The sequence below is a fragment of the Rattus norvegicus genome, chromosome 1 (genome assembly GCF_036323735.1).
Source record: "Rattus norvegicus strain BN/NHsdMcwi chromosome 1, GRCr8, whole genome shotgun sequence".
NCBI classification, from domain to species: domain Eukaryota; kingdom Metazoa; phylum Chordata; class Mammalia; order Rodentia; family Muridae; genus Rattus; species Rattus norvegicus.
Genome location: NC_086019.1, coordinates 97,077,191 through 97,099,260, shown reverse-complemented (window position 1 = coordinate 97,099,260; position 22,070 = coordinate 97,077,191). Strand labels below are relative to the sequence as shown.

The window sequence follows — 22,070 nt, the reverse complement described above, 5'->3', positions numbered from 1 at the left end:
ATACTTTGTCTTCTGTTTCTGGGTGTGGTGTGGCCTGATTAGAATTTTCTGGTGTCCCTGGGCTGCAGGTTTCCTTGACAAGGACTTCCCAGAGACTCTACAGGCCCATCTCAAAGGCCAAAGAGGCAGATGTGTGTCTCCCCTAGTTCAGATGTACCCCCAAGCCCACAGGCTGGGCCATTGTGCTGTAGCCGCAGGATGAGCACAGACAAGGCAAGCGGAGGAACTAGAGCAGGAGTTGTTTACCAACATTGCAGTTCACCGTCAGTGTTTCCATATCCTGTCTAGATTGTCTGTTGGCTTTGAATTGCTAAGAAAAATGGGTTGGAAGGAAGGACAAGGAGTTGGCCCTCGGGTGAAGAGAAAGGCACGCCGACAGAAAGCGGGTAAGCCAGCTTGAGGCCCCTTCTTCAGCGCACATCCTGGTTTGTTTAGTTTTGTCTTGTAAGACAGGGTGACAATCTGCAGTTCAGGCTGCCTGGAGTTCTCTGTGTAACTCAGGCTGGCCTCAAACTCATGATTCTCCTGCCTCAACCTCCTGAGTGCTGGGGCTATAGCTGTGAGCCATGACCCTTAACTACAGCATAGTTTCTGGTTTTTTGTTTGTTTTTTTAAAGGATTTCTTTATTACTAGCTAGGTATGGCAGCACATACCTTTAATCCCAGCACTTAAGGAGCTGTGCACACCACATATGTGCAGGAGCCCTGGGAGGCAGAAGAGAGTGTCGAGGCCCTGGAGCTGGAATTAAAAGATAGTTGTGAGCTACCATGTGGCTGCTAGGAATGGAGCCCAGGTCCTCTGCACGAGTAACAGGTGCTTTGAGTCACTGAGCCACTGACAGCTCCAGGCCCACAGCATATTTTGGAAAGCTGCATATTCCTAAAAATAAACCGCTGAGTCAGGTAGCATGCACATAGTGTAAGGTTTTCGGTGTATGCACAGTAACTTCTGGAAGGATTGTACAGTTCACATTCTTACCTGGAGTGTAGATGTTTGCTTTACAACCACACCTTAACTGAATCACAGTCACAGTCAACATTACTGTTTCCTCCTCTTCCTCCTATTTATTTATTTATTGATTGATTGATGCTAAAGATTGAACCTACAGCTTTACACATCCCAGGCAAGGACCATATCAGTGGTCCACACTCACAGCTTAAAATTATTATTTTTCTGCTCTTTCCATACCCTCTGTGTCACCAGACTGTGAGTGAACCCTTTGAAGGCAGGAGGAATGTCCTTTGGGTCCCTGCAGTACATTATTGGAACACAGGTGGATTGGGCCTGTCATCCACCCAGGACCCTAAGGGTACAGCACTTTATGAGTGCAGTCATGTGCTTCTGATGAGTGTCAGGGGCTCGGGCTTTGTTTTCCTTTGCTCCTGACTAACGCCTTTGGGATCTCTTTTGTAGATCCTGGTGTTAAGATCTATGGCTGTGCTTTGCCACCTGGAGGCTCTGAAGGGTCTGAGGTATGTTACAGTAGAACGGGCTACTTCATGATGGCGAAATTGTAGGGTCACAAACTGGGAATGAAGCTCAGTGGTTGAGCCTAGCATATGCAAAGTCTTGGGTCTGATCCCTATTGCTGAGAGAAAATAAAAAAACTGCTGGACTTGCTGGTGCACAGCAATAGGTAGACTGAGGCAGAAGGAAAGGTCTCTAGGTCTAGACTAGCCTGAGCTACATAGTGAGACTCTGCCTCAGAAAATAGTGGGATAGCTCAGTGGGGAAAGGAGCTTGCTGCCAAACCTGACCACCTGTGTGTGATCCCCTCAACCCCTGACCCAGATATAAGGAGAGAACCAACTCCCACAAGTTGTCCTTTGACCTTTACATACACTGGATGGCATGCATGCCTTTGTGCCCACATAATTTCTCTCTCTCTCTCTCATACACACACACACACACACAAATAAATAAATAAATGAAATAAAAATTACAATGCAACAACAAGGAAAATCCTAAGCAGTACCCAAGCAAACAGATAACTAAATCAATCAAGGTCATGAGCAATCTTAGGAATTTCTTAGGGTCCCCTATCTTGGAATAACCAACCATGCCCTAAAGCTGTTATTACTATGTCAACTGATACATTCAACAGCTTGCTAGGACCGTAGTTGTCCCAACTACATTCTTATTTATTGATTAATTGAGACAAGGTCTCACTATGCATCCCTGGCTGGTCTGGAACTCACTGTGTAGACCAGGCTGGCCTTGCATTCAGAGAGATCCTCCTGCCTCTGCCTCCCAAATGCTAGGATTAAAGTTGTGCACTACCTGGGATTTGGGGTGCTGGTGAAATGACTCAGTGGTTAAGAGCACTGTCTGCTCTTCCAGAGGTCCTGAGTTCAGTTACTAGCATCTACATGATGGCTCACAACCATCTATACTGAGATCTTACGGCATGCAGATGCACATGCAGATAAAACACTCATACACATAAAATAAATAGATAAAAATCTAAACATGGAAAAGAAAAACTTGTGTGCTATGATGCCCTGCCTGTTCTTACTTTTTTTTTTTTTTTTTTTTTTTTTTTTTGTGGTGAGGTTTAAAACTAGGGCATTACATGCTAAGCATGTGCTGAACTTTTGAGACACACACATACTCTTGCCCTTGTCTCATAGTCTTTCTTTTTCCTCTTTTTTTGTTTGTTTTGTTTGTTGTTTTTTAAAAAAGATTTATTTATTTATATGAGTACACTGTTGCTGTCTTCAGACACACCAGAAGAGGGCATCGGATCTCATTACAGATGGTTGTGAGCCACCATGTGGTTGCTGGGATTTGAACTCAGGACCTCTGGAAGAGCAGTCAGTGCTCTTAACCGCTGAGCCATCTCTCCAGCCCCTTTTGTTTTTTTGGGGGCAGGTTTTTCTTTTTCTTTCTTTCTTTTTTTTTTTTAATGTGTGTGTAACAGTCCTGGCTGTCCTGGAGCTAGCTTTATAGATTTGGCTGGTCTCTAACTCACAGAAACCTGCCTTCCCCTGCCTCCCAAGTGCTGGAATTAGTCATGTACCACCACCACCCAGCTAGACTCTTTTTTTGAAAAAGGTCTGTGTCTGCTGGTTAGTCTCTCTGTGTGTGCAGGTGCCTACCGAGGGCAGAAGAGGATGCCAGATCCCCTAGAACTAGAGTTAAAGGCAGGTGTGAGCTGCCATGTGGGTGCTGGGAACCCTGGTCCTCTGCAAAAGCAGAGAATGCTCTTAATGGCTGAACCATCTCTCAGCCTCTGCTTATAGCAGTGGTTGTTAACCTGCAGTCATGACCTGTTTGGGGGTCGAATGTCAGATATTTATATTTCAGTTCACAGCAGTCGAGTTCTGAAGTAGTTTTAATTAATATTAATAGTAAGTAGTAAGTAGTATTTAACAATGAAATAATCTTGTAGTTGGGGTCACCACGACATGAGGAACTGTATTAAGAAGGTTGAGAAGCACTGGTTTCTCGTCTCACCGTCTCACCATGACGTCACTTTTGTTAGTATCACTTTTTCCCAGGGATGGGGTCTGGCCATTCACAGCATCAGCAGTAGAAGCCTGGCAACCGTTTTGTTTGGAATTAATCACTGAACTCTAAGAAGACTTGGCACCTGATAGTGACTCACCTTAACTCCTCCTCAAACATTTGAAACAGGATGAAGATGATGACTACTTGCCTGACAATGTGACTTTTGCTCCTAAAGACGTCATGCCTGTGGATTTTACACCTAAAGATAATGTACATGGGTTGGCTTACAAGGGCCTGGACCCCCACCAAGCATTGTTTGGAATGCCAGGAGAACACCTGAATCTTTTTGGTGGAGCATCTGAGGGGACCAGCCATCTTCTTGGAGATGTTGGGCTGAGTAAAGGAAGAAAACTGGGCATTTCTGGCCAGGTAAAAGTTTCTGTGTTGTAAAAGCAGAAACACTGATAAATAAGTATACTTCCCATGGTAGGTTAGTCCATCGTAGGTACTTTGTTTGCTCAGTGAGGACTTTGAAGTCCTATCCTGCCTCCCCATGAGCCCCCTCTTTCTCTCTTTCTCTCCCCCTCTTACTATCTCTCTGTCTTTGTCTATCTCTGTTTCTTTCTCTCTCATTTTGGGGGGCTTGACTAGTATATGCAAGGCCCTGTGTTTCAGCCCCAGCACTGAAAGAGAGACAGAGGCAGAGAGAGAGAGAGAGAGAGAGAGAGAGAGAGAGAGAGACAGACAGACAGACAGACAGACAAACAGACAGACAGACAGACAGAGACAGATAGACTTAGGGCCTTGCCTACAGTAGGCAGGTACTTTTCCACAGTGCCATATGCTCAGTCCCAGATTCTGTTTCTCTGAGGGTCCTTTGGGGGCACCTGTGATGTTTGCCACCCTAATTCTAACAATGGTGCCCAAGAGCCTGTGTGTCCTTGGTGGAAACCCATGTTCCCCGCTGGAGGTCTGTTTTCCCATCCTGGTGGGGCCAAGAAGAAAAGCACCTTTCCAATACTTTGATTTAATGTAATTGTAACTGGGAGCCCGAAAGATGGCCCAGCGGCTAAAGCCGCTTCGTTCTTGCCACCGCACACTGCCTGTAGGACGGCTTGTCAGGCTCTTGGGAGTCAGGAGCACCTGCGCTGTCCGGACTTGGAGGTTTTGTCCTTTTGGAGCGCTCTATTGTCCACCTTCTCAAATGGACTCACAGGTTCTTAAAAAGAAAGTGGGCAGCGTGGTGCTGCTTTCCTTTAATTCCTGTACCTGGGAGGCAGAGACACATGGACCTCTGTGAATTCCAGGCCAGCCTGGACTACATGAGAACAAGTTCCAGGACAGTCAGGGTGACATAGTGAGATTTTATCTCAAAAAAAAAAAAAAAAGTTGGTTACTTTGTTTTGTTCTTTCTTTGCATGCCCTTCCTCTTCTTCCACAAGAAGTCAACTTACTGCAGGCTGTTTCCCAAAGGTCAGACCTTGGCCCTGCTGACCAGAGACCAACAGATGTGTCTGCCTTCTCTTTTCAGAGTCCCATTCCTATCTGTTCAGTGCTGTGTGGGTGCTCACATCTTTGCCCATGTTTGTGCTGGCGTCCCCTGCTGGGGCCGGAGGACGATGCCTATGCTACAGTGTGGCATTCGCCTCTGTCACTGATGTTCAATAGACCTGAGACTCTTCTAACTTAGGATTCCCATTAGCTTCTCTCTCAGTGATCTGCAGGTGTACGTGCATCTGCTGGGTCTGTAATACAGCTTACCCTGCAGTGCAGACAGACCCTCCAGCCTGGGAGCCCTGTTTGAAACCTTGTGTGTTGCAGGCTTTTGGTGTAGGTGCCCTGGAAGAGGAAGATGACGACATCTATGCCACGGAAACTTTATCCAAGTATGACACTGTGCTGAAGGACGAGGAGCCTGGAGATGGCCTCTATGGCTGGACAGCTCCCAAGCAATACAAAAATCACAAAGGTACTTCTTGGCAGCCCAGACGGTAGGACTGGTTGTCAGGCTCTTGGGAAGAAGGGGGTGCAGGCTCTGGTACCGGAGTGCCAGACTCAGTAGAGTAGGGGGTTATCAATGATACAGGATGTGGGGACTGAGAGATGGTTTAGTGGTTAGGGGCACTGGATGCTCTTGCAAGGACCTGGGTTTGGTTCCCAGCACCCACATGGTGACTCACAGCCATCTGTACCTCCAGTTCCAGGGCATTTCATGCTCCCTTCTGGCCTTTATAGGTACACATACATACAGTTAGGCAAAACACCTATAAACATCAAACAGAAAGAGATAACCCAAAAATATGTGGGGGGTGGGGTGGGGAAACAACGGAAGCCGATATAGTGGCTTGTTCTTATAATTCTATCACTTGGAAAGCTGAGGCAGGAGGATTCCTGTGAGTTGGAGGCCTGCTTTGCAGTGTGTAGGACATAAGAAAGAAATGGGGTTTAGGCCACAGCTAAAGCCGTCAGTGACGATGGGATGTACTTGGGAGCTGGAGAGGCGACTGTGTGGCCTGGTGCCATGTTGTGGTCAGACAGCAGTGAGGACTCAAAGTTCAGGGAAATGGAAGATTCAGCCAATTTAAACAGCAGGGCAGAAGACTAGGTTTGGGTACAGGTGACAGTGCCAACAATCTGTAACACAATAGAGCTCAGCTAACCTGCCCCCGCTCCCCCGCCCCCCCCCCAACTCCTGAGGCCTCAACAGGCTGTTGTCTGTAATCAGACATGGTTGCTCACCTAACCTTTTTGTTTTTTGTAGTTAAGTTTTGACTATAGAGGCCAAGCTGGTCTCAAAGTAGTGCTCTGTCTGCCTCTACCTCCCAGGTGCTGGAATTACAGATGTGATTATTATAAATATTGGCGTCTCTCAATATAACTTAAATCTCCAGACAGAGTCTGTGGTGATTCAGATCCCTTGGTTAAACTGCCATTCCAGTCTTGATTTCTAGAAATGGTGCAGGGGAGTAGACAAGGTGGAGAATCAGGAGTGTCTAATACAGTCAGCCAGCACAGTGCCCTAGATCCTATCACAGTACCCCCCAGTGCCCAAACAATACACAGCTTCACATTTGTAAATTAGAAATGTTATTGTATATGTTACATGCTAATGCATTGATACCATTGACAATATGTTACATGTTAATTATATAATAATGCAAAGTACTAGTTACTAATTGAGCATACTCTAGACACTAATGGGAGAATGAAATTGATAATAGTTATCTTAATTATATCAGTAACCAATATTTAAGTTACCTAAATTATTAACATCTTATAATAGTTGGTAGTTTGCAATAGCATATACTCTAGTCTGCTTTCTGAGACAAATCCTTCACTTTTCCTGAATCTAGTACCTTCGTTCTGCTGATGAGTTTGGTATATTTTGTCTCTTTTTTAATTTGCACATATTTACTGCTCATATTTTCTTTTGACTGAGTGAATGTATCATTTCACCCAACCTCTGCAACTGACTTTTAGATTTTTTTTCCTTCCAACAATTAATGGGGCTAGAATGACTCTTATGTGTACCCACTCTGCAGAAAGTCTTTTTGTGACTTGCAGGGCCTTTGTCACAGGCTTGCATTGGCAGCGACCAGACCATCCCGACCACGTGAGAGGGCGTTGGTCACTCAGTTTCCTTAGTCTGCGGTCTTCTCTATCTACTGTTAGCATTTCATTTGCAACAAGAGTTTGTTCCCTGGCGAGTTCACAGCTGACCTGGTTGTGTTGCCTAGGAGCCTTATTTGGGCTGTTGCTAAGGAAACTGGGACACAGCCACCCTGGGGCACTGTGTGAGAAATGACCCTTGCAGTTGGGAATCTTTCTTGAGAACTTTCACTTAAATAACCGCCACCTGAGGTTGCTTTGGTGGGGAGAGAGAGGACAATTTTATGGGGCCATTTTAGATCAAGTTTTTAGATGTTTCCTGATGGCAGCAGCACATCATGGTGGTGGCCTGTGCTGAGGCTGTTTTGCTAAGGTCCTTGCTTTGGGTGCTTGTCCTGGGAGGGAGGCCGAGGCAGCTGTCTGAGCTGTCTGGGTCGCTGGGCAGTGGAGAGCAGTTTGGTCTAAGCCTCACTGTGTCAACAAAGGGGTGAGAGTTTGAATGCTACTGGGTCCCCAAATGCTCCTTCCCAGTGACCTCACCCAGGGTGCTGTTTATGCTCTGGAAAATAAAAGGCCTCTTGTCTTACTTAATCACCTCAGCTTCTGGAATTAATCAGTGATGTCATTTTGTAGAACCCGAGAGAGATCTTCGATATGTTGGCAAAATTTTGGAAGGATTTTCCTTGGCTTCTAAACCTTTATCTTCAAAGAAAGTAAGAAAACCTTTCCATTAAAATTATTTTGCTTGTTTGGTACTTACAGTGTTTATTTTAATATTTATATGTTCTTTAATATTTATACTATCATCAAGTAATTAATTGAGCTATATCAATGTACTTATGGAAACCTGGCATTCCTCTATACATACTCCTCTGTTAACATTTTTTTAGAAGAAATCTGGGTATGACGGGACAGGTCTGTAATCCTAGCACTTGGGAAACTGAGGCAGGAGAATCATATTCTGAGGCAGCCTGTTTCAAAAAGCGGAAGGGGGCTTCACTTAGCCCAGCCAGTAAAGTACTCAAGACATGAATTCAATCCCCAAACCCATGTCAAAAAAGCTGGTGCAGTGGCTGTACAGTGGCTTCCAGTACATGGAAGTTTCCAGAGACTCACTGGCCAGCAGTAGAGCCTTCTTGACAAGTTCCATGCCAGGGAAAGAGTCTGTCTTAGAAAACAGAAGGTGGGGCTGGAGAGATGGCTCAGCAGTTAGGAGAACCGGCTGCTCTTCCAGAGGACCCAGGTTTGATTCCCAGCACCCACATGCAGCACACAACTGTCTCTAACTCCAGTTCCAGGGGACCCAGTGCCACCTTTGGCTTCTTCTGGCACCAGACATACATGGTAGCACATAGATGTACATATAGACAAGATGCCTATATACATTAAAAAAAAAAAAAAAGACATTTCCATTGAGAGGCCAGTAATGTGGCCTAGTGGTTAAATTCCCAGCACCACATAGAATCCCAAACCTTTGCATCTTGTGAGAGGGCAGTTCTCTTACTTTTAGACTAACTTGATGTATTGGGAATACTGCTCAGGGGAAAGTGCTTGCTTACCACACTCAAGTAAACACAAAGGTGGTGGTGATTTCTTTTTTTTTTTTTTTTTTGGTTCTTTTTTTTGGAGCTGGGGACCGAACCCAGGGCCTTGCGCTTCCTAGGCAAGCGCTCTACCACTGAGCTAAATCCCCAACCCCTGGTGATTTCTTGATAGGAGTAATTCCACTGTGTCTGGGGAACTGTGAACTCCTAATTCTGCCAGTAACAACAGGATACAGACATGGATGTGGTGGAAAGTTCTCAGGCCAGTGTGCACCTGGGCCTGAGTGCTTCACTCAGTGTTCAGGGTTGACTTGGTTCTCACTTTCAGGGAACTTCTAATTCTAGAAGTCAGTGTACAAGCAATGGTTAATCTATGCTTGTTAAACTAAGAGCAAGGGAACCCTTCAGTAGTTACTTAAAATATCTAATGGTTGGGTACATGATGCAGCCTTTAATGCCAGCACTCAAGGAGCAGAGTTGGGTGGATCCCCAAAGGGAGAAGCCAGCCTGGTCTCCAGATCTGAGTTTCAGGACCGCTAGAGCTACCCAGTGCAATTCTGTTTCCAAAAGAAGTCTAATGCTTAGGCTGGGCATGTAGCTCAGTTACAGAGTGTTCAGTGTGTGGGAGGTCCATCAGCCCCCAAAGAAACAAAGAAGCAAAACTTCCCTCTAACTTTTCTATTCTGCTGTCATTAATGTCTTCAGAGTTTGAAATCCAGAAATTTCACAGATAGGTGTAAATGTCCATGCTGTCAGCCTTTCCTCCACTCCCTCTCTCCTGCTGAGGTTTGACCTAAGACCTCATGTATGTTAGGCACACACTTTACCCCTCAGCTACACCCTAGCCTGTCTTTGTTACTTTGTTGTTGTGGTGGTGGTGGTGGTGGTGGTAGTGGTGGTGGCGGTGGCGGTGGCGGCGGCGGCTAAGATTTAATCCCAGGGTCTTGTTACTATTCTGCAAATATTGTTACTGAGCCTCATTCCTCAGCTCTACTTAGGGTCTGAATTAAAAAATACTTTGAATTAAGAAGTTATGGGGCTGGAGAGATGGCTCAGTGGTTAAGAGCACTGACTGCTCTTCCAGAGGTCCTGAATTCAATTCCCAGCAACCACATGGTGGCTCCCAATCATCTGTAATGGGATCTGATGCCCTCTTCTGCTGTGTTTGAAGACAGCTATAGTGTACTCACTACATAAAACAAACAATTCTTTTTTTAAAAAAAAAAGTTGGGGCAGGAACTGGAGAGATGGCTTAGTAATTAAGAGCACTTGCTACTTAATATTGAAAATTGAGGAGTGGGGTTTGGATCCCAGTACCCACAAATACCTGTAACTCCAGCCCTAAAGGGTTCATATCCTCATCTGGCCTCTGTGAGTACCTCCACACATGTGTACACACACTTACACAACAGATATACATATTCACTGTTGCGTATAATAATTAAAAAACAAAACCAACACTTACTGGCTACTCTCTAGCCACGGTGGTCTCCCCACCTCCATGGTTCCCATGCTGGTGACTGCCCAACTTCTCAAGGTTCACTTGCCTAAAAACCTACTCTCATTCCCATTAATCTGCCCCCCATGGCTAGCTGTCACAAATCCCTGTAACCCAGTGAAATCAAAATTCTAGAGGCTTGTAATTTATCAGTTAGATTTATATCAGTAAATTCTCAACTCACAAAACTCCCACACAACGAACTTAGTGCCAATTGATATTGATACAAGCTGCCCGCCTAGACTGGACAAATTGTCCTACACTATTCTATCCCTTCGATGATATTCATAGCTACCTGTGGCTATTGAAGGCCATGTGGTTCTGGTTTGTCCTCTTCCTCCATCTTCTCTGTCCTTCTGTCCTCCCTGTGTGCCTGTCTGTCCCATCTCTAAAACTCTCAGCCCTCCTTCTTTTTCCGCTGCCCAATCATAGGCTCTAGCCTTATCTTATGCCTGCCCTCACCTGCATATAAACAGCAATCCACAATTCACGAATAAAATAAAAATGAATAAAAAAAAATGAAGGTCTGATGTTTCACTTGGAAGTGAACCATAGCCCGCACAAAGAGTTTGGACTTTAAAACTACCTACTTTCAAGTTTGTTTGTTTGTTTGTTTTTCAAAGGCTTGAACAAACATCTGTAACTGTTCAGTCTTACAGTGGGCTGGGTCCACATGTGGGGCAGGACATGGTGCTATGTCTTCTCATATTTAGTGCTCTCATCATGGGAAACATACATATTAGCAGTGGTGTTGTTAGCAGTGCGAGGCTGTTTGGACAGTGGTTCTGGTTTCCCTCAGAGGCCAGTGCTATCCCGGTACTCTCCACCTCGAAAGTGAGCTGGGGCTGGGCATAAATCATGGTTTTCTTTCTTAAGTTTTTGTGATCTTGTTGCCCAGATTTCCTGACTTTTATTTTGTCTGTTTTTTGTTAAGATTTATCCACCCCCCGAGTTGCCCAGGGACTACCGACCAGTGCATTATTTCAGACCTGTGGTCGCTGCAACGTCCAAGAACGCTCACTTACTTCAGGTGTTATCGGAGTCATCTGGGAAAGCAGGGCAAGACATGGGCACACACAGTAGGCATCAACTCAATGCCTCCAAGCGGGGGGAGCTGCTAGGAGAGATGCCTGTTCAAGGTACGTGTGGCGGAGGAGACTGGGCTTGCTGTGTTTAACATAATCTTACTCAGATAGGAAGTTGTGACTTCCCACTGATGGGGAAGCCTAGGAGCAGTGTCATGTCCTACAAACAGCGTATAATAGTGTACACAGACCTTATTCATTATGACTTGGTAAGTTGTCCTTTTGCCCCTCCCCCTCCCTTTTAAAGGTCTCATGTAGCCCATGATGGCCTTAAATTCTCAGTGTAGCTCAGGGTGATTTTTTTTTTTTTTTTTTGGTTCTTTTTTTCGGAGCTGGGGACCGAACCCAGGGCCTTGCGCTTCCTAGGTAAGCGCTCTACCACTGAGCTAAATCCCCAGCCCCGCTCAGGGTGATTTTGAACCCTCAGTTCTGCAGCCTCTGACACACAAGTGCTGAGATCACAGGACTGTGCCACTCACATTTATTTGTTTTGTTTAAAAAGTTTTATTTAAGTTTTATTAAAATGTATTAGCCAAGTATTGGTGGCACAGGCCTTTAATCCCAGCACTTGGGAGGCAGAGGCAGAGGTAGGTGGATCTCTGTGAGTCTAAGGCCAGCTTGGTCTACAGAGCAAGTTCTGGGACTACAGAGAGACTAGGACTACAAGCCAGGGACACACAGAGAAACCCTGTCACCCCACCCCCCTTTTATTTACATGTATAAGGGTGTGTACGTGCACATTCATGCTGGTGAGGCCAGAAAAGGCTGTTGTATCCGCTAGGGCTGAAGTTGTAGGTGGTTGTGAGATCAGAGTTGTACCTGTGGTCGATTATGTAAATATGCAGTGCATAGGACATATAGATATTGATAAACCAGTAACATAAATACTCGTCTGTGATTATGTACATTTTCAGTGGTGACTGTGTGTACAAAATAGTTAAAGCTGTCTGAATGTCATTTCTCGTTACTGTTTTTATTTAGGGTCAGCGACTTCAGTGTTGGAGTTTCTGTCCCAAAAAGACAAAGAAAGAATTAAAGAAGTGAAGCAAGCAACCGACCTGAAAGCCGCCCAAGCCAAGGCCAGGAGTCTGGCCCAGAGTGCGTCAAGCAGCAGAGCACAGGCCTCCACACCAGACCCTGGGCACAGCTCATGGCATCTGGCCCTGGGCAGTGGGACAGTCACCACCAGAGCCAGCAACTTCAAGCCTTTTGCCAAAGATCCAGAAAAGCAGAGACGATATGAAGAGTTCTTAGTACACATGAAGAAGGGTCAGAAAGGTGGGTGCTGGCCTGGCAGGGTTGGCAGCCTCTCTGTGCATCCCCTCCTCCATCACAGACTGCAAGTCAAGCAGCCCCTAAAACTGATCTGTCATTAGTTTTGCGCCACTTGGTGTAAACAGTACAAAGGTTTCAGAACCTCACTCTGAAAAGCAAATTCATAGCAGAAATAGAGTTAAGGCCTATAATTCCAGCACTGGGTGGCTGAGGCAGTGGGGTGAAGAGTTTGAGGCCTGCCTTGGCTATGTAGCAAGTCCTTGTTTCAAAACTAAAACAAAACAAAACAAAACAAAAATCGCAGAATAGTGATAATTTTGGAGTTTTAGTTGCTTTGAAAAACAGAAAAGTATTATGGGGATGTGTTTTCATTTTAATCCCAGGTGTGGGACATGGGGCTGCTTCAGACCGTCCACAGCAGGTGACTATGATTTGCCTCACGCTCTAGCAGGGGCGTGATTTTGCCAGCTGCAGACAGTTTCTGCGACTGTGTGAAGTTTGAAATCCTATAGACTTTTTAGAAGGTGTATAAATTCCAGGGCCCTGACAGATGGTTTGTTGGTTGTTGTTGGTCATGGTTTGTTAAGTAGTTGTGCACAAAAGAGAAATAAGGAGAAGAAATTAGATATCCTGATGGTGAAGATCAAACTTTCCCCAGGGAGCTTGAAGCCTATAATCAGCAAGAAGTAGTTTAATGATAATGTCGCTCCTTTTCTGACTCCTAACTTTATTCAGGGATCTCTTTCCTTTCCCCTCTATTCTTTTCTCTCCTACCTAGTGTTAGGGGGTGGAAATGGTGGAAGAAAGAACCAACAAAGTAGCAAAAGACAGCCACACAGAAAAAGGGCAGAGTCTCCTCCCTAGCACAGGGCTGTAATTGGTTGGATTTACCAATGTCTGGATACACCAGCAATGCCCTTATGTCTAAGGGTTAGCCATGCACCAGCCTTCCAGAACCTTCTCTAATACCATGTTGTAAGTAGAATTTAATAAAGAGCATCTTGATGACTTGGGGACTGAACAGACGGGTCAGCAGTTAAGAACACTTGCTGCTCTTGCAGAGGACCTAGATTTGATTGCCAGCACCCACACAGCAGCTCACAACCATCGTTCCAGGGGATCCAACAGCCATACATGCATGGTGTCCAAATATGCTTGCACACAAAACATTTATAAAGTAAAATAAATCTGGGGAAAAAAAACAAAGCATCTTATGAAGGAAAGAGTATTATTTTCTGGAGGTAGCACCCAGTGCCCCCACCTCCGTAAGTACAGGGGTCTGGACATCTGGCCTCTGAGGAAACACACAGAACAGTGGTGTCCACCTAGTGCTCTCACTGTCCCACAGATGCTCTGGAGCGATGCCTGGACCCCAACATGACCGAGTGGGAGCGAAGCCGAGAGCGGGAAGAGTTTGCTCGGGCAGCCCAGCTCTACGTGTCCTCCAACTCCACCCTGTCCTCCAGGTTCACTCACGCCAAGGAGGAAGATGATTCAGATCAGGTTGAAGTTCCTCGAGACCAAGAGGTCTGTCGCCATCATGTGCCTACCTGGTGAACTTCATTTTGTGTTTTTGCAGTTGTAGGAATTGAGTTGAACCCAGGCTTTCACACAGTGTTAGTATGTACGTGGTCTAACCATAAAGCCATACTCCCAAGCTCTGGTCAGATTTTTGTTTGTTTGTTTGTTTGTGCATTTATGTGGATGTGTGTACCGTGTTCAGGTACATGCACCTGTATGTGTGCATCTAGAAGTCAGATACCAACATCGAATGTCTTTCTCAATTATTCTGTAACTTACTTTGTTATATAGTTTTCTTTTGAGACAGGCAAACTGTTCTGATATAGGTAAACTGTCCTGGAACTCTGTTCTTTCTACCTCAGCATTCCCAATGCTAGGGCTGCAGGTGTGACCCACTCCATCAGTCTTCAACTTACTGTTTTGGTTGTTGTTGTTTATGTTCATTGGTGCTTTGTACGTCTGTGTTAGGGTACTGGATCCCCTGGAACAGGAGTTACAGACAGCTGTGAGCTGCCATATGGGTGCTGGAACCCAGTCCTCTGGACAAGCAGCTGGTGCTCTTAACCGCTAAGCCATCTCCCCAGTCCCTTTGACCCTGCTTTTTTGAGACAGGGTCTCTCACTGAACTCAGAGCTCGTGGATTTAGCAAGGTGGGCTAGCCAGTGAGCTTCAGGGATCTGCCTGTCTTCTCTTCCCCACTAGTGAGATTCTGGACACGTGCTCTTGCACCAGCCTTTAGGCAGGTTCTGGGGACATAAACTCAGGCCTTTAGGCTTTGGTGGCAAGCACTTGCCACTGAGTCATCTCTGCAACCCCTCTTAGTGGTTTTGACGTTAAAATTCCATGCACCTAAATATTTTGAATCAGAAATAGTTTTGATATTTAGCTTACAAGATATAGCGGTGTAACAACCCAAACTGTTTTCAAGACCAGTGTTTGTTTGTTTGTTTGTTTGTTTGTGATGAAAGTACATGAAGCTTAGCACTTTAAAAAAATACATATTTATTTTTATTTTATATGTGTCAGTGTTTTGTCTTCATGTATTTCTGTGTACCACATGCCTGTCTGGTACCCTCAGAAGCCAAAAGACAGTGTTAAATTCCCTGGAACTAGAGTTAGAGATGGCTGAGCCATCCTGGTGCTGGGAATCAGACCTTCGGAAGAGCAGCCAGTGCTCTTAACGTTTGCGAGATCTCTCCAGCCCTGGCCTTTTTCTTTTTGAGATGTGGTCTTGGTATTCAGGCTGGGCTAGTTTAGAATTTGCTACGTAGGCAAGGCTGCTTCATACTCATAGAGACCCACCTGTCTTTGTCTCCTGACATAAAGTTTTAAGATTTATTCTTATTGATTTTTAAATAGTCTTCATTCAGTGCTTTTAATCCCAGCACTGAGAAGGCAGAGGCAGATGGATCTCTGAGTTCAAGGCCAGTCTGGTCTATAGAGCAAGTTCCTGTAGAGCCAGGGCTACACAGCGAAACCTGTCTTGAAAATCACAGAAAAACAACCCAAAAAGCGTCATATATGTGTGCATCTACATGTGAGTATTTGCATGTGTATGTGGTTGCCCATCGAGTCCAGATGAAGGCTTGGGTCCTCTGGAGCTGGAGTGACAGGCGATTGTGAGCTGCTGCACTTGGCTGTGGGGCATAGAATCAGGGTCCTCTGCAAGAGCAGTGTGCTAGCACGACTGCTGAGCCATCTCTCCAGCCTAAAGCTTGATATTTCTAACCTGGAAGACTAGTGAGGTCAGTTCTCTGACTGCATCAGACAGAATGACTGTCTCTTCCTAGAATGACCTCAGTGACAAGCAGTCAGCTGTGAAGATGAAGATGTTTGGGAAGCTCACTCGAGATACGTTTGAATGGCACCCTGACAAGCTTCTGTGTAAGAGGTTTAACGTCCCTGACCCGTATCCGGGGTAAGTTGGGGTAGCCTGTCTTTCCACCCACTCCATGAAAGCTCATTTAAGGAAAAAAATGGTGAGATTTATTTTATGTGTTTCTGCCTGCACGTGTGTCTTTGTACTACATGTTTACCTGCTACCCTTAGGTCTTAGAAGAGGGTATCAGAACTGGAGTTACAACCACCAACTACCGCATGGGTGCTGGGAACTGAACCTGGGTCCTGTGTGAGAGCAACAAGTGCTCTTAAGCACTGAGCCATTTTTCCAGCCCCCTTAGTGTTCATATTATGCTCTTGCAGTCTCCCTTTTCAAGAGAAACTTAACTTCTATTGGGGGCTGCCAGTTTGCACATTTACTTTAACTTCTGTTTGTTTATTTATTTGTATTTTTGTTCATGTGTATGTAGCTGTGTGCATATATGAGAACTCAAGGGGGACAACAGAGGACATAAGGTCCCTTGGGGTTGCAGTAACAGGTGGTTGTGAGCCACATGACATGGGTGCTGGGAACCCAACCCATCCTTTGGAAGAATAGTAAGCACTCTTAACTGCTGAGCCATCTCTCTAGCCATCCCTACCCCCTTTATTGTGATTAATGTGATTGCATGCATGGGTCTGTGTTGCCACATGTATTTAAACCATATTGCAACCTCTTAATTCATTGCCAACATATAAATACAGGTAAACTTTATACCATGTTTTAATGACTTTGCGTGGCACCCATATAATGCTGCTCATACATTTTATTTTAAACATGTTACTTACAGCTGGATATGGTGGTGCCCGCCTTTGATCCTAGCACTTTCCAGACAGAGGCAAGAAGATCTCTGGGAGTCTGAGGCCAGCCTGGTCTACAGAGGGAATTCCAGGACAGCTAGGGATACATACTGGAGAGATCCTATGTCAGATAACAATAAAACATGTTATTTGTGTTTCTATTCCCTTCATGTGTGTTTGGGAACATGCTAAGATCAAATACTATAGGGTCTTGCATATATTAGGATCAAACACCACAGGGCCTTTGCACATACTAGGATCAAACACAGACCTTTGCACATGCTAGGATCAAACACAGGGCCTTGCACACGCTAGGATCAAACACAGGGCCTTGCACATACTAGGATCAAACACAGGACCTTGCACACAGTAAGATCAAACACAGGGCCTTGCACATGCTAGGATCAAACACAGGGCCTTACACATGCTAGGATCAAACACAGGGCCTTGCACACAGTAAGATCAAACACAGGACCTTGCACACAGTAAGATCAAACACAGGACCTTGCACACAGTAAGATCAAACACCAGGCCTTGCTCATGCTAGGATCAAATACCAGTCTCTGTATAGACCATGCTGGCCTTGAACTCTCAGAAATCCATTTGCCTCTATCTTGTGTTTGCTGGGATTAAAGGCATGCACCCCCATGCTTATCAGTCAATACTCTAATAGAAGTAACTCAAGAGTTCTGAGGTCAGGTGTTCTGCCTTCCTGAACTGCTCTGAGAAGTAGAAATGTCTTGAGCCTTCACTGGAGAGCTGATGTGAGAAAGCAAGTCTCATAGTACGTGGGCTTAATCCTAGCTGTTGTTCTTAAAACACCATCTGTTTTCCTCTTTTCCCGCTACCCCAGCTCGACTTTAGTTGGCTTACCCAGAGTGAAGAGGGATAAATACTCAGTCTTCAACTTCCTGACGCTCTCAGAGCCTGCCTCTCTGCCCACAGCTCCAGTACCCAGTGAAAAAGCCCCGCAGCAACGGGGTCCAGACAGTGAGTAGAACTCCCTGGGACCTAGGTACTGACCCAGGTCTCAATCCCTCACTGTCTGGAAGGTGGAATAAGGAGTGGGCCAGCGTGAGCACAATGTAGACTTTCTTTGATAACAACTGCTTGTACCTGCACAGCAGCACTGGGAGTTTAATCTTTGGGCTTAGGTCTGTCTGCACCTGCCTTACCCCAGTACTTTGTATGGTGTGCCTGGTCCCATCCAAGGTAGACCTAGGTTCTGAGCAAATGAAAGGTCAATCTTGAATTTGCCTTCTGTTCACTAATTCCAGTGTTCTGTTGGGTTCCTGCCTTTCAGAATCCAGGAAACCATCCCGATGGGACACATCCAAACAGGAGAAGAAAGAGGATTCCATTAGCGAGTTTTTAAGTCAGGCTAGATCAAAAGTTGGACCTTCAAAACAAGAATCCAGTGCCTTAGGAAGCAAAGAGGAACAGGCCTCTGAGCCACACCCAGACATGGTATGCGGGTGCTGCTGTCTGTGGCCCAGGCCCATCTCTGTGTGATGTGTTCTCTATTCAGTAGTGGGTGGGTGCCCACGTGTGTGTGTGTGTGTGTGTGTGTGTGTGTGTGTGTGTGTGTGTGTGCACATGTGTGTGCATGTGCATATACAAGTGTGTGTGCCCATGTGAGTGTGGGTGCTTGTATGAGCAAATGATAGCTTCTGCTGCTCCTGCGGTGTGCAGTGAGTACGTGGGACACCATAGGCTTGGGTGTGAATAACAGAGGACACATTTTTCCAGAACATCTTTACTTATGGAAACCAACAGCAGGTAGATTTGGCCCATGGGTTCTACCTGGCTGGTGCCCATTAGACAGACCCACAATACAGCTGTAGCTGTATATGAGAAAAGTCTACACACGGTGTCTAGAGCAGCTCTCACTTAGTGTAAAGCATTGGAACCCAGCCCACTGTATTCACAGAACATGGATAATGTTCCCTTCTAGATGCAAGTGTTCCCTTTTGTGCAGAGATCCCCTGGGTTCTCTTACCTTGTATCCTTGGCTTTTACACACATGTAGTCAGAGGATGACCTATGAGAATGGGTTCTCTCCTTCCACCATTTGGAAGGATCAAATACCACAGGGCCTTGCACATGCTAGGATCAAATACTACAGGGCCTTGCACATGCTAGGATCAAATAAATACCACAGGGCCTTGCACATGCTAGCATTGAACACCTGTAGGGAACATTTCACAGTCAAACCGTGGTGGTCCTGGCCTCTCTGACAGAATCATTAAGACCTTTTGTTAATATCCCACAGGTTTCTGTTTATTTTTGTTAATCTCCCTCTTTTTCTCTCCTTTGTTCAAAGTGGTGCATTTTTATTGAACTGTTTTCAAGTTAATAGACTCTTTCCTGTGCTATTTCATTCTTCTTGTGAATACAGACAATGAGGTTTGTTTGATTGGGAGTATTGGCCCAGCTCCCAGGATCCCACAGTTCCCCAGCCTCATGCTTCCTGTGGATGAGACCATAAGTACATACCTCCATAGGCAGCTCAATGATGAGTCCAAATCTTTTGTTTCTTATATTTTCCACCTCTGAAATATACATCTCCCTTTATTTCTTTGCAAAGACTTTAAATGAAATCTTTTTATTTGACCTTATTCTTGGAGCATAGTTATAATGACTACTTAAAGAAGCAAGAAGCCGGGGTTGGGGATTTAGCTCAGTGGTAGAGCGCTTGCCTAGGAAGCGCAAGGCCCTGGGTTCGATCCCCAGCTCTGAAAAAAAGAACCAAAAAAAAAAAAAAGGGGGGGGGGGGTTGGGGATTTAGCTCAGTGGTAGAGTGCTTGCCTAGCAAGCACAAGGCCCTGGATTCGATCCCCAGCTCCGAAAAAAAAAAAAAAAAAAAAAAAAAAAAGAAGCAAGAAGCCAAGTGTGGTGTTTCACACCTTTAATCCCAGTACTCAGTGGGCAGAGGCAGGTGGATTCTCTGTGAGTTCGAGACCAGCCTGACCTAGTATAGGGAATTCCAGGCCATCCAGGGGCTATATAGAGAGACCCTGGTAGTCTCTCCTGATAGTGGGCGTGACTCCTGATAGTGGACCAAGGGCTTCCCCTATCATGGGTGCTCTTACTAGGCTGTTCATTGCTACCTATGAGGTTGGAGCCCAGGGTCAGTTCATGTATAGTCTTTGGGTAGTGGCTTAGTCCCTGGAAGCTCCGGTTGGTTGGCATTGTTGGTCATATGGGGTCTCAAGCCCCTTCATCTCTTTCAGTCTCTGATTCCTTCAATGGAGGTCCCGTTCTCAGTTCAGCGGCTGGCATTCACCTATGTATTTGCCGTAGTCTGGCTGTGTCTCTCAGGAGAGATCTACATCCGGTTCCTGTCGGCCTGCACTTCATTTCGTCATCCACTTTATTTAGTTTAGTGGCTGTATATGTATGGGCCACATGTGAGGCAGGCTCTGAATGGGCGATCCCTCAGCCTCTGTTCTAAACTTTGCCTCCCTATTCCCTCCCAAGGGTATTCTTGTTCCCCTTTTAAAGAAGGAGTGAAGCATCCACATTTTGGTCATCCTTCTTGAGTTTCATGTGTTCTGTGCATCTAGGGTAATTCGAGCATTTGGGCTAGTAGCCACTTATCAATGAGTGCATACCATGTGTATTTTTCTGTGATAGTTTACTTCACTCAGGATGGTATTTTCCAGTTCCATCCATTTGCCTATGAATTTCATAAAGTCATTGTTTTTGATAGCTGAATAGTATTCCATTGTGTAGATGTACCACATAATCTGTATCCATTCCTCTGTTGAAGGGCATCTGGGTTCTTTCCAGCTTCTGGCTATTATAAATAAGGCTGCTATGAACATAGTGGAGCACGTGTCTTTGTTATATGTTGGAGCATCTTTTGGGTATATGCCCAAGAGAGGTATGACTGGGTCCTCAGGTAGTGCAATGTCCAATTTTCTGAGGAACATTCAGACTGATTTCCAGAATGGTTGTAATACCCACCAACAATGGAGGAGTGTTCCTCTTTCTCCACATTCTCGCCAGCATATGCTGTCACTGGAGTTTTTGATCTTAGGCATTCTGACTGGTGTGAGGTGAAATCTCAGGGTTGTTTTGATTTGCATTTCCCTTATGACTAAAGATGTTGAACATTTCTTTAGGTGCTTCTCAGCCATTGGACATTCCTCAGCTGTGAATTCTTTGTTTAGCTCTGAACCCCATTTTTTTTAATAAATCTTTTTTTAAAAGATTTATTTATTCATTTATTATATATAAGTACACTGTAGCTGTCTTCAGATACACCAGAAGAAGGCATCGGATCTCTTTACAGATGGTTGTGAGCCACCATGTGGTTGCTGGGAATTGAACTCAGGACCTCTGGAAGAGTAGTCGGGTGCTCTTAACCGCTGAGCCATCTCTCCAGCCCTGAACCCCATTTTTTTTAAAAGATTTATTCATTTATTATATATAAGTACACTGTAGCTGTCTTCAGATACACCAGAAGAGGGAATCTCTTTACAGATAGTTGTGAGCCACCATGTGGTTGCTGGGAATTGAACTCATGACCTCTGGAAGAGCAGTCGGGTGCTCTTAACCACTGAGCCATCTCTCCAGCCCTGAACCCCATTTTTTAATAGGGTTATTTTTCTCCCTGCAGTCTAACTTCGTGAGTTCTTTGTATATTTTGGATATAAGCCCTCTATCAGTTGTAGGATTGGTAAAGATCTTTTCCTGCTTTGATCTAACAACAGTGTCCTTTGCCTTACAGAAACTTTGTAGTTTTATGAGATCCCGTTTGTCGATTCTTGATTTTAGAGCATAAGACATTGGTATTTTGTTCAGGAAAATTTCTCCAGTGCCCATGTGTTCGAGATTCTTCCCCACTTTTTCTTCTATTAGTTTGATTGTATCTGGTTTGATGCGGAGGTCCTTGATCCACTTGAACTTAAGCTTTTACAGGGTGATAAGAATGGATCGATCTGCATTCTTCTACATGCTGACCTCCAGTTGAACCAGCACCATTTGCTGAAAATGCTATCTTTTTTCCATTGGATGGTTTTGACTCCTTTGTCAAAAATCAAGTGCCCATAGGTGTGTCGGTTCATTTCTGGGTCTTCAGTTCTATTCCACTGGTCTATCTGCCTGTCTCTGTACCAATACCATGCAGTTTTTATCACTATTGCTCTGTAATACTGCTTGAGTTCAGGGATAGTGATTCCCCCGGAAGTCCTTTTATTGTTGAGGATAGTTTTAGCTATCCTGGGTTTTTTGTTATTCCAGATGAATTTGCAAATTGTTCTGTCTAACTCTATGAAGAATTGGATTGGAATTTTGATGGGGATTTCATTGAGTCTGTAGATCGCTTTTGAAAAAATGGCCATTTTTACTATATTAATCCTGCCAATCCATGAGCATGGGAGATCTTTCCATCTTCTGATGTC

The 22,070-nt window shown here is 45.1% G+C and overlaps 1 protein-coding gene across 2 annotated transcripts in view; it reads left to right on the top strand.

The window, feature by feature from the left end:
* The window catches only part of Gpatch1 (G patch domain containing 1), a 48,949-nt gene that overhangs the window by 12,227 nt on the left and 14,652 nt on the right, over positions 1-22,070 (top strand). For both annotated transcript variants that reach the window (NM_001106246.1, XM_063283709.1), the window contains exons 5-15: positions 289-386; positions 1,415-1,473; positions 3,638-3,880; positions 5,273-5,420; positions 7,694-7,773; positions 11,037-11,241; positions 12,169-12,465; positions 13,811-13,989; positions 15,774-15,901; positions 17,516-17,652; positions 17,966-18,129. In NM_001106246.1, the coding sequence (NP_001099716.1) occupies positions 289-386; positions 1,415-1,473; positions 3,638-3,880; positions 5,273-5,420; positions 7,694-7,773; positions 11,037-11,241; positions 12,169-12,465; positions 13,811-13,989; positions 15,774-15,901; positions 17,516-17,652; positions 17,966-18,129 (1,738 nt within the window). The remainder of the gene's footprint in view (positions 1-288; positions 387-1,414; positions 1,474-3,637; positions 3,881-5,272; positions 5,421-7,693; positions 7,774-11,036; positions 11,242-12,168; positions 12,466-13,810; positions 13,990-15,773; positions 15,902-17,515; positions 17,653-17,965; positions 18,130-22,070) is intronic.